The sequence below is a fragment of the Myzus persicae genome, unplaced genomic scaffold, assembly GCF_001856785.1.
Source record: "Myzus persicae strain clone G006 unplaced genomic scaffold, MPER_G0061.0, whole genome shotgun sequence".
Classification (NCBI taxonomy): domain Eukaryota; kingdom Metazoa; phylum Arthropoda; class Insecta; order Hemiptera; family Aphididae; genus Myzus; species Myzus persicae.
In genome coordinates, this window is record NW_019100486.1 from 36,153 (window position 1) to 48,131 (window position 11,979).

The 11,979-nt window shown below is 29.3% G+C and overlaps 1 protein-coding gene and 1 long non-coding RNA gene across 3 annotated transcripts; both read right to left on the minus strand.

Moving 5' to 3' along the window:
* Positions 1–27: 27 nt before the first annotated feature.
* On the minus strand, positions 28–3,841 carry LOC111027563. The gene is made up of 4 exons (XM_022305973.1): positions 2,849–3,841; positions 1,818–1,970; positions 630–797; positions 28–387 (listed from the first exon to the last, which is right to left on the minus strand). Exons 1-4 carry the CDS (start codon positions 2,942–2,944, stop codon positions 229–231), a joined length of 576 nt encoding a protein of 191 aa, XP_022161665.1. The 5' UTR covers positions 2,945–3,841; the 3' UTR covers positions 28–228.
* Positions 3,842–5,571: 1,730 nt separating this feature from the next.
* On the minus strand, positions 5,572–6,982 carry LOC111027570. 2 transcript variants are annotated; one of them, XR_002603805.1, is made up of 3 exons: positions 6,533–6,982; positions 5,952–6,265; positions 5,572–5,862 (listed from the first exon to the last, which is right to left on the minus strand). It is a non-coding gene; the product is annotated as an uncharacterized LOC111027570 (long non-coding RNA). The 2 variants fall into 2 exon arrangements; XR_002603800.1 differs by having other exon boundaries at positions 5,952–6,967.
* Positions 6,983–11,979: the final 4,997 nt, after the last annotated feature.

Sequence of the window (11,979 nt, forward strand, 5' to 3'; positions counted from 1 at the left end):
TATGGTTTTGCATAAAAATTGGTATAGATAGGTTTTAATCAAATTTTTTTCAGATGATCACCATAATATACGGTTGTAGACTATTAACCATATTACGTATAACTATTTTAGAAGTGAATCATAAAAATACTTAATATTCTTAAGAAAAAAGGTACAATTACGTTTTTTTCAGATGAGAAATTTAGATATTTAATAAACCATAAAAATGTTAAAAAAACATCAAGACACTCAAGGGCGCTTAAATTCTAAAATGTAAACTTGACAGCCGAAGTTTTCATTTTTTCGTGAATATTGCGCATGAAATTTGTACGTTCCATAAAAAAACGCCTTTGGCATATTGGATTGCTCAAAAATTGACGGATCCAAACCATTAGCTATATAAATACCCTAAAAGTATAAAAACGATTAACTAAAGTAAGTAAAGAAAATAATTGTATTAATAGTCATTAATCGATTGTGTACATGTATTATTATTTAACTGTCTATAATCAATTTAAAATTTAAAATTATTAATACAATTTTCTTCATGTTGAAGATAATTGAATGATGTGTATGTTTATAATTATACCTAATTATGTAAATGTAATAAATTATAAAATATTATGATGTGTTGTAACTTAGGTTTTTACCGGAAGTACAGGACAATTTGCACTTTTAAGTCCAAGACCATGAATGAATGGAGTCGCTGCGTTTCCTACTAATTTTTTTAATGATGAGCAAGCATTTGATACTTTATGCATGTACACGTTTTCCTTCCAATTTCCAAACGTATCTTTAAGAGCCATATACATTTCCAACTACATAAAAATGTCACCGATTAGTGGATCATTAGTATGTGGATCTGCATGCGCAATGCTAACTAGCTGATTTTTGAAAAAAAACTATTTTCTGTACACAAAAAAAATCAATGAAGATTTTGCATTTGGTTTCAACACTAGCTACGGCAGATAGTACCTACATCATTAGAGTTAAACAATATTTCAAACACTTAAATTTAATTATACAGCGTGATTCACATAGCATGCTCACTCTCATTATTATTATAATTCATTTAAATTCTTATTTAAATAATCACGGTAGTGTATACTGATTCCTATTTTTTTCTATGCATGATCTGCTCATTTCATTCCTCCGCACGATGCTACTTTTGTAATTCTATGGTATTGAAAAAGGATCTGGAGTCCCGGGTTATGTCTTTATTTATGTCACTTTAATTATCTCATTTTACCGGAAATTAACCTATTTTCTATTTAATATTATAAATCCTATTTTTTCTTCATTAATTACCAGCCCGTCATTGCCTACAGCTTTAAAAGATCTTTTACGTCATATTCATTCCGCTCCTTCCACATTATATTACTCAGTATACTAACTATGTTATCCGCACATGCTAGAAGGCCTACAGTCAATTGTTCTAGTATGAAACTTTCAGTGGTATTTGCTTTTACTAACAATTTTTCTAGTATTATAGGTTAAACAGAATGGATGACATTATGTCCCCCTACCTAAGCCTTGTGGTTACTAACAGGTTCCGAAGTCTTATTTGCTATTTATAACACTCTTACCTCCATACGGACTAGACTCTGGTCCCTAGAGTATAGCTTCAATCAATTGATACGCCTCGGTACATAGGTAATAAAAAATGTGCTTGCAGTTATTAAAACTATTTAACTATCTTTAAATAGAAATACAATTAGAGTATTCACTAGCTTATGACATTATAATAGGCGTAATAACTGTTGAATTCATTTTAGAAAGAAAATAAATACACAACACAAATAAACAGACAATACATCGATTCAGTTCTAATTACTTACGAAAAAAGTGTCGTCAAAAGGTACTTCGAAAGTAGAATTTCCAAGGATCACCGTTGAATTTTCTTTGTGACTTACATACAAGTTATGATGTATTTTATTGTCCTGCGTAGGATTGCAATTATAAACTTGTTTGACGATTAATTTGTAAGGACCCTAAACAGAAATATTAATGAGCGTATACGGTCTTTAATATCATTTTACTACTAAAGTTATTTTCAAATTAAATGTTGTGCATATATTTTGTGTATAGTTTTATAATATTATTATGTATAGGTATGCCTTTATGCAAAATATATGAAATAATTTCTTTAGATCACATATCATCAGCTATTAACCTAACCTATGTTCAAATTAAATTTCAGGATTTCTTTATTCAAATCGAAAGTTTTATTCATTTTTAATTACAAATAAATTTTGAAAATTTTAGTAATTTTGACAAAATGTTTTGTATTATCACTATGGAAAAGTAACTAAAATTATTCTTTCAATTTTCTTTTAATTTGTAATCATCAATTTTAAGTCTGGATCCTTGTAGTAAATTGAATCTAGTTAGTTGGATTATTATTATAAAAGTTTTAGTGACGTGTCTTTGGTTTGTACGACTGTTGCTCATCGAAGAGCTTTTTGATTGTGCTCTCCCTTAATTATTACCTATATATAATATAGTAGTGTACTAGTGTAGTCCAAACGTTGTGTCTAATTGTACACAAACGTGTCGGGTTTTATGTCAATGTGGCCAAACTTTCACAACCACCATAATATGCAATATACAACTGCAGAGTGGTTGGCTATAATTTAAATATTTGAGAAAAATATCAGAGAAATTTTTTCATATCAATAAAAAATTATAGCTTTTTCAAAAAAATCTTGAAAATTGAAAACAGGATTCCAGGTAAGCTGGTTCTAACAGCAATGTTTTTTAACGTGACTCCTTTCATGATATTATTGTACATATTTACTATTATTTCAATACCTATCAATTATAAGACTGTGTTATTTATGACACAAGTACTTAGCGAATATTTACTTACGATTAGAGAACTCAAAAACGGTTTTGAACTGACAGCCAATCCCAAACTAATTGAGAATATCAGCTGTATAAACATTACAAAAATATAATATTTCATGGCTCCTCTTTCTTGAATGTTGGTATTTTCGATAAGTATATAAACAGATACACTTCACGAATAAATTAGTCTATGGTTAAATAGACCTATGTTTACAATCACTTGTAGGTACCAACTACCAACTGTATATTATATTATATATTGCTCTTAAAGTATTGAATTGATTGTCCGTGCTTTTGTTTGCCATTGTTTACTCAGTTATTACAATGATAATGACAGGTAATTATACTTGATGACTTATTTGATAAATTTGAATTAGTTCCACACCGAATATATAATATTAACCATACCTAATACAAAATACTATAATATAATACGATAAAATTATGTATTTTATTATCGATCACCTTGAGGTCGTATTTTCATGTTGCGATTTAATTATTTTTGCATTGAAAAATAAAATCGAATATTATTATTTTAATGTTTTATATAGTATACCTAATATTTAATTTTATTGTATTGTTCATAACACGTATAGACCATCCAAATATATGTATTTTACATGATTGAAAATTGAAGAATGAAAAATATGACCGGCACAGCAATATTATGTTATACTCGGTCCGCCTAAACTTCGATCTCCTAAATTTTATCTTTAAGTGAAAACAAAAATGTAATTTAAATTTTGTGAATAAACGAGGAGTAATTAGTTTTTTTTAGTAATACATAATTATATAGATATAACACATATTTAACATAAATTGGCAATCGTATCTACAGTGTTATATAGATAGTTACATTTGTGATGCATGGTTATAAATTATTTTTAAAAATTATCAAACTAATTGAGTTAAAATACACCTAAACTTGCCAAACGTATTCCAAATAAAAAAATTAAGTTAAAATTTGGCTTCATGGTTTATAAATGTATACTGTTTATTTATTCAAATTTGATTATAAAAAAAAAGAACAATGTGTGCAGTCTATTCATTTCAATATTTTTCTTCAGGTTATTATTTTAAATTCCGGTTGGAAAAACTCAATTTAAAATTATTGTGCAGAAAATAAAATAGTTACAATCACATCAATGATATTCAAAAAAAGATTGCATATAAAATAAACAGACTATGCTAGACTGCTACAGGATAGGGTCAATTAACGTCTCTTCCGGTTACCATAGTGTCTCCCTTCATGATATAGCAATCTCAATATTATTTAGCGCTAAAATGTTACAAGAATAATATTATAGATTTAGAACTGTTGAAATAAATCGATTGGCTATTGTCTATTGATCATAACTAAAAACTATTGTATATTATGTATTACTATGTACAATGTATAATATAGTATACTAGTATTCATATAACATAGAAATATAATATATAGGTATATATAATAGGTTATCTATATGTATATTATATATGTATGTATATTCATTAGGTGTAGTGACCAGTATACGGAAAGTTCCAAAAAAAAAGGTCTAAAAAAACGAATTCGTTCACATTCACTTTCTTGTAACGCGTTCATTGGGTAGTTCATTTAATTATTTTAATTTTTCTTTATGAATCACTAATTTCAGTCAATATAAAAACCCATAGACATACACGTCTCGATTACGCCTTGATTTGATTTGAATTTGTGTCATTTGGATACATTTAATCCAACTAATAATATCTGTATTACAGCCAAAAATCTTAATACATAAATCTTAATACATAAAATGGTAACGTTTCGCTTTTTTTCTTCTAGAATCCTAAGCCTCTGTGCGTTTCTTCCACGAGTTTTCGCGGCTCGGCCGATGGGAGCTCGAAAAAATATCGAAGCGTTATTGTTTTGAAATCAAGCCTCAGCCTTATAACCGCGATAGATTTTGACGAGATTCCTTCAAAATGTTTGCTTTTTGACCGATTTTCGACGAGATAAGATAACATGCATATTATTCGAATTTTTTTTTATAAGCAGCTTATGTTAGAATTTTAACAAAAGTCGTCAGTCGAGAAAATTTGCTAATTATTATATAAGTAGTTAAAAATTCATCAAATCTTTAATATTCATATAGATATCCAGGATTTGAAAATTTGATACAAGGTTCCTCGTAAGTTTTTATGCTAGATCCAAACAAATATGATATATATGTTTAAAGTTAAAACATAATTGTTACACTTACCTGTAATAATGGTTTGTTTACATTTATATTAACTAGATATTTTTTTATTATTATGTTTAAAATACTAAAAAAAATAGTATTTTTCGCATTCAAAAAATAAAAAATAAAGAAATACATTACTTCATTATGAAAAAATAATATTTTATCAGTATACTATTATATATTAAGTTGCCATAAAGTTCGATTACTTGTTATTTTTGGTATATCATCGGCTGTCCATTTTTCTAAATTATTCGACAATCCGACTTTGCAGTGTTAACACATATTAAGTAATCAAACTTAAAAATGTATAACAGAAAAGTTAATTTTGCTGCGCCTAGGAAGGCTGGCAGAGAAGAAAAGAATAACAATAGGAAATCTAAGGCACACCAAACGAAAAATTGTATTCAGCAAAGATGGGTTGACGTGGACGAGGAGCAGTGTCTTCTGAAGTTAGCCCCGTCCCACCTACAATTCTGAAGAACAGTATCCAACGGCATCCAGTCCCGATCATAGTACCGTAGACTGAACGAGGCTCCTCGGAAAATAACTTCAACAGCAGACGAAACGACAGGCTTGGATCAATCTGATGCTTAAAGCGTTCCCTTTGCAGAACAGCCGACGGAGACGTCTTCGTCGACCAATATTGTAACGGTGTAGGAGACGAGACCTGTCGTCCAGATTTCATCGAAGGAACGCCGTAAAAACGCTAAGCTTGTATTATCCGACGCCTTAGACAAGTGCCTGCGATTTTCTGTGGTCCAAAGATCAATAAATATGATACTTAGATCGACTGTAGAACAGACGTGTGGAGCATCTACGATTTGGAACCCTGTGAGAAAACATGTCCTTAATGTGACTAATGGTCGTCCAACACGTTTGGAAACAGCGTCAGATGATTTGTAGACTGAGTCAACTTACCAAGGACAGGACGAGGCTCCAAGGAAAGTATCTACAACGGTAGACGACACGACAGGCTTAGATCAATCTGGTGCTGAAAGCGTTCCCTGTGCAGAACAGCCGTCAGAGGCAACTTCGTCAACCGATAATGTAACGGTGTTGGAAACAAGACAAGTAAAGCTGGAAAAACGCAGGCCATTCCTATTGGCTTTAGGGAGGAGACTCCGTAAAGTCGGTAGGAGGCTGTGCTGCTGGTGTGGTGCGCCGCCCTCCGAGCAGCAATAGTGTCAGCCTGTCCGGTTACCATAAGATGACGAGCATGTCATGTCATGTTCCTGTACTTGAGCAAAAAGGTGGGTTCTATTTGTAAACAGTCCATTATTATTATAATGATGCGATTGCCGTGTTTAGATCGCTATACCAAACAACACGAAAATCAACTGTCTCGAATGGAACTCTAGTCTGATATAATATATCAATCTATCGATTCCGTTTTGCTTCACAGTTTTATAATTCAAACATACAGCAGCAATACAGGTACTGAGTTGGTTAAATTATAACAAACTTAACTAATACACATTGACTCAATTATGACAACTTACGAATATTGTGTCGTCAAGAGGTACTTCAAGAGTAGAATTTCCAAGGAGCCATGTTGAATTGTTTTTGTGAATATATGTTATATTGGATTTATTGTTCTTCGTGTTATTGCAATTACAAACCTGTTAGAAAACCAATTTGAAAGGTTCCTGAACAGAAATATGAATCAGTACATAATATCTTTAATATATTTTAACTATAACAAGAATTTTCACATTAAATAGTAAGTCTACATATACATGTGAAATGTTTATATTTTAATATTAATATTTGTCGTTTGTTTTGAGTACCACACTTATACGAACCTTAAAATGGAATTAAAACGTCAACACGAAACATTGATGGATAATTTGAACTTTAAACTCATATAAAACAATTGTTTTTTTTTTTTTGTAATTTTGATATTCTTAAATTTAAACTTAAATAAACATTTATGAAGAAAATTACAAACTATTGATGGTATACAGATTAAAAAATATATTAAAACGAAATTATCACAATATTTTTTACAAGCAGTTTAAGTTCAAATGTATTCTAAATTCATCAAAAATTCTGAATACAGGAAACAATATTTATCAGGAATTTGTTCCATTATTCCGATGGTTAGTGTGTACAAACTTTGTAAATTCAAAAAAATCAACAACTTTTGGGACATGTAATAATAATAAAAAAATATTTATTAACATAAATTGTATTCTATTTCAAACAAGAATGGTAGTCGGTGGCAACCAGTTTTCGTCGGGCGGCAGTCAGGCAACATTTGCCACCTCTGTCAATTCAAATATCCGCTTAGTAATAATGACATGCGTCGGCGAACAGATTATCCGACTAAAGTTTTTTTTTATTATAGGGTATAGAAATGATAAATATCGAAAATATTTTGCCTCATTCTGTATGTATTCTAGATATTATTAATTTTCTGTATGAACAACTTCTGTTTACTTGTCAGTTATCGAAATGGCACAATCGTATATTTCAATACCAATGAGTTTTGTATCGCAATCTAACATAGAGATATTATTATTGAGTACCTACAGTGTTCCTCTGAATGAAACAGTTTGCAGGAAAAAAACATTAAGGAATACCCGAATACAATATGGAGCACGAAAATATGAACAGCAAGAGTATCATATAATATATTATAATATATGTATACATATTTTCTTAATACTATTAGGATACATTGAGATACGTAGACATAACTCTCTAGAATTAGGTGTATAAATATTTATAATTTAGAAGGTAATGGTCCAATATTCATTAATCGGAAAAAATATTAAAATCTTACAAAAACATAATTGAAACAAAGAAAAATAATTATCGATACCAATAATAAGGTCCGACAGAAAATATTGAAAATATAGTCAATATTTTATACAGCATTATAACTTCCATTAAAAATTCGTTTCTTCAAAAACAACTATTTTTAAAAATAGAAAATATCAACAAACGGCTGTCTAGAGATTTATTTAGAACTCAAGAGCATCGATGAATGAAATGATTTTACAATGATAGAAACCGTGATTCTAGTTGGTAGGCATGAAAAAAGTTTTTTTTTAAATTCAAATTATTACTGAACTTATAAAATAATGAATTTTCGTTCGATGAAATGTTTTAACATATCCATGTTGGGAGTTAAATATAAAACTAATAGTACTTATAATAAGAATAAAATTAATATTAGACAGCTTAATTTTCATTTATTTTATTACATCATTTACATTCAATATCTAGTCAAATCTGAAACATTAACATTGTAAAGAACTAATCTCTCATAATATCTTGTATCATTAGCGGTGATTAAATTCTTCAAAAAAGTTGAGTAATTAAATTCGTTAATTTCAGATTCACAAAAGAAATCAATCGGAGTTTCACTTAGTGCATCTGCAAAATAAATAGGTATTAGATTTCTTGACAGTGTGTATTAGATTGACATACCACAAATCGTATAATTATAAAATATATAAAGAGGAATTTTTGCGCAAACCAGGTAAAATTATTTTACTCTTCACAAAGCGATTGTCATTCATTTTACAATGAAAATATTGCACGCTTAAATCATTTTGAACTAAACAACAACTTTTAAACTTTTAAATTTTGATAAAGTTTACCAAATATTTTTTTTCCAAGACAAAATCAAAATTAATTTAAAAATACAAACCTATACAATGCCAAACACAATACAATAAACCACACTCGCCTATGTGTCCCAAGTAACGTCTCCTTATTACGTTATTTACTTAATCTCTGAAAACTAGGAGATTATTCCAACCCTTATAATATGCTAAAAGCACATGCGAGTTGCATCCCGTAAAAAATATACACTACTGAACCAAAAATCCAGGACGCAATTCATGTATTTTAATCAGGGAGACTCTTCAACAAATACCAGTGAGATCAATTACAATTTTAAATATAACTATAAGTCCATAATCGAAAATTTGTTTATCGAATAAACCGCATAGTAGTTGATTCAGGGTAGTGTCACTACAGCTCTTAATTAAAATATCATCAAAGTCGTTGGTTTTTTAAAATATTTTTCTACAATAATTATTCTCTTAAAAATGACAGCATTTTAGCTGTGTGGTGTTGCAACCCACAGCACTCATTGATGTAGAAAGTTAGCCTTCCCTGAAATTCTAATATATTTCCTAATACGATTCCCATAATGGAAAACTTTTTAAGAATAATGAGCATGAGATAATCATCATTTAGGAAATAAAAATTCTAACGGCATATACATATTCTAAGATCAATCATTCTCTATTGGATATAGAATATATAAAAAATACAATGTTACTATTACAGTATATTTTAATATACATTTAAATATTTTATAAACTCTAGTTAGACATACTTGATATTATAAACTTTAAGTATTTAACCGCGAAACCTGTAAAACGAAACTACATTGTGACAATTTCCAACTGTGTTTGGTATATCTGAAAATCTACAGTCTACATAAAATAATTCAGTAACTATTTACAATTAATATTCAACAAAGTTAACATTTTATCAGATGAAACACTTTAATTGTGTATCTATATTTATTCAAAACCTAGAGAGCGTGCCTTTCTTATACATCCATTCGTTCGACGGTAGTGTGAGGCCGTTCGGCACCGTCTTTTGCTATCGGTATCGGTTGCTCCATCCCTTATTTATGTCATTGAGATAATTCGTTTACAGGACTGCACGTCATCAATCTTATCAATTCAACTCTTGAGTGTATAACCTTAAAATCGAATATGAGTACTCGTGTCTCCCTTTTTCACCCTGAGAATTCCTGTTCATTATTTTTGTTACCGGTGGATAACATAAGCGCCAAAATAAGATAAGAAAAAAAAATTCGTATCGTATAAAAGCGCTAGAAATTAAAGAACAGATATTAAAATCCGGATAATGAGGTTATACGAACTACAAATGCAGCTGAATCTTATCATCTCATTAAAATTACAAAGCGAAACATATTTATTTATGAACTCTCCTCCTAACAATAAATTAAGGATATCTCACGATGAAATAATTGTGGAATTGAAGAAATACCAGGATGGTGAAATAAATCGTATGAAATATGTCAAAAAAGTGGGATTAGAAAATCAACCAATTTATTAAGTGTATTAAATATTGATGTGCATGTACCTACCTGTCCTACCTATATTATAATTTACTATCAACATAATAATATCAATACAATATAATTTGTATAAGATATAGACATTTTTAAATTACTACCTACTTATATAAAATATTAGTTTTGGCGCAAATTATAGGCCATTTTTGTACCTTTGGCGCTTATGTCATATGTTGGGTATAGCACGTATGCTATATTAGATTGGCGCTTATGTCATGCAGCCTTTGTAACGACCTTTATGACAAAATACGTATTCTTTATCGCAGAATATACACGGGTCATCAAGAAAAGTTCGATAGAGAGAGTTTGTAATTAGCGTGTATCTTATTGCAATAGGTGGAACTTGTGACCCGTCTGAGCCGTGCTCTTCATAATACAGAGATTTGGACGGTACTGTCGGCGGGAGGATGGCACCTATACGCTTCCCGACGTCAAACGTGTCCACCTTGCACTTTTAAATCGCAACATTCGACCAGTGAAATTGCCGACCGACTTCATTCCGAATCTCATTCTTTTATGCAACGTATATTTATAGGCTATATTTATAGCAGTAATCAATAAGTTTAAAATGCTTCAATTAATGATACCTTAAATATTCTTAAATGCATGTTTTAATCATTTTTAAGGTAATGAATGCAACTCAAACGTTATAAATATATTTTAAAAACAATTAAACTGAATACATCATAGTTACATACTGCATAATAAATCAACTAAAAAAAAATAAAAATAATAACAATTTATATGAATCTGTTATTTATGTAATAATATTAATTTATCTACCAAGTAATATTATAGGTAGAGAATGATAAAAATTAACCTTTTATAAAATATTCAGTTACCTATTTACAATAATTTGAAATCGATCGAAATATTAAAAAATTATGTTTTTGAAAAAAATGGTTAATTTTAATAATTTATGAGTCCAGTTTCAAGATAATGCTATTGAAGGTTATAAGATAATGATGATTTTTCAAAATACTGGGGAGACAAGCTTTAACTGAGAAGAATCATACATATATCGGTACTCGATATGCAAGAAAAATGTTAAAGGTTGTTGATCATTACAAAATGTATTAGACACAAAACAAATAAAATTAATTGAAGTATTAAAAACATTAAAAAAAATACGAGATTCACGTACCCATCTTTGCTAAAAATAAAACAACAAACATACCATTTCATAAATTGTATTATAATATATTTATATCTTAGGTTAGGTATGATTCACATAATCCAAGAAATATACTGTGTAGAGCATACAGATGGGATTCTACAAAAATTTTCATTACATAGAACTTACAAACTACATTTTCTTTAGAAATGCAGGTGACCGGGATTTTGAGGACTTTGGCAATGCCAGGTTGTCTCCAAAATGTTTTACTAGGGGTTACTAACAATGCAAAAAAATTGAACTCTGCTACCGATGTACTGATTACTGATTATGAAAACATGTATAGTTGCTAATTGAATTTTAATTATGTATTATACAACGTGGTAATTCTATCAGGTTTTCAGATTATTAAGTTATACCGATGTATACAAATGCAATAGATTATATAGATTATAAATTCGAAAAAAAACACAGTTAAATTCACAGATATAATATGATAGTATAAAAAATATCGTTGTAACATCCATGTATTTCTCGCGTCTCATACAGGGAAGCTTTGTAAGAATAAAGAACATCTAAACAAATTAAAACTGATTAGTGATTACTTACTTTCATCAGCTGGAATAAAATACAATTTTAGTTATTAACTATAAAATACTCATAATATTTTTCTGCTATGAGATCATTGATTGAACTAAGAATTA

What these genes read in the sequence shown, in the direction of transcription:
- LOC111027563 (XM_022305973.1), bottom strand. Translation starts at nt 2,944, where the DNA reads ATGAAATATTATATTTTTGTAATGTTTATACAGCTGATATTCTCAATT. An exon ending in CTTTTGACGACACTTTTTTC is followed by an intron (nt 798 to 1,817) that starts GTAAGTAATTAG and finishes ATTTTTATGTAG; the next exon opens with TTGGAAATGTATATGGCTCT. An exon ending in CAAATTGTCCTGTACTTCCG is followed by an intron (nt 388 to 629) that starts GTAAAAACCTAA and finishes TTATACTTTTAG; the next exon opens with GGTATTTATATAGCTAATGG.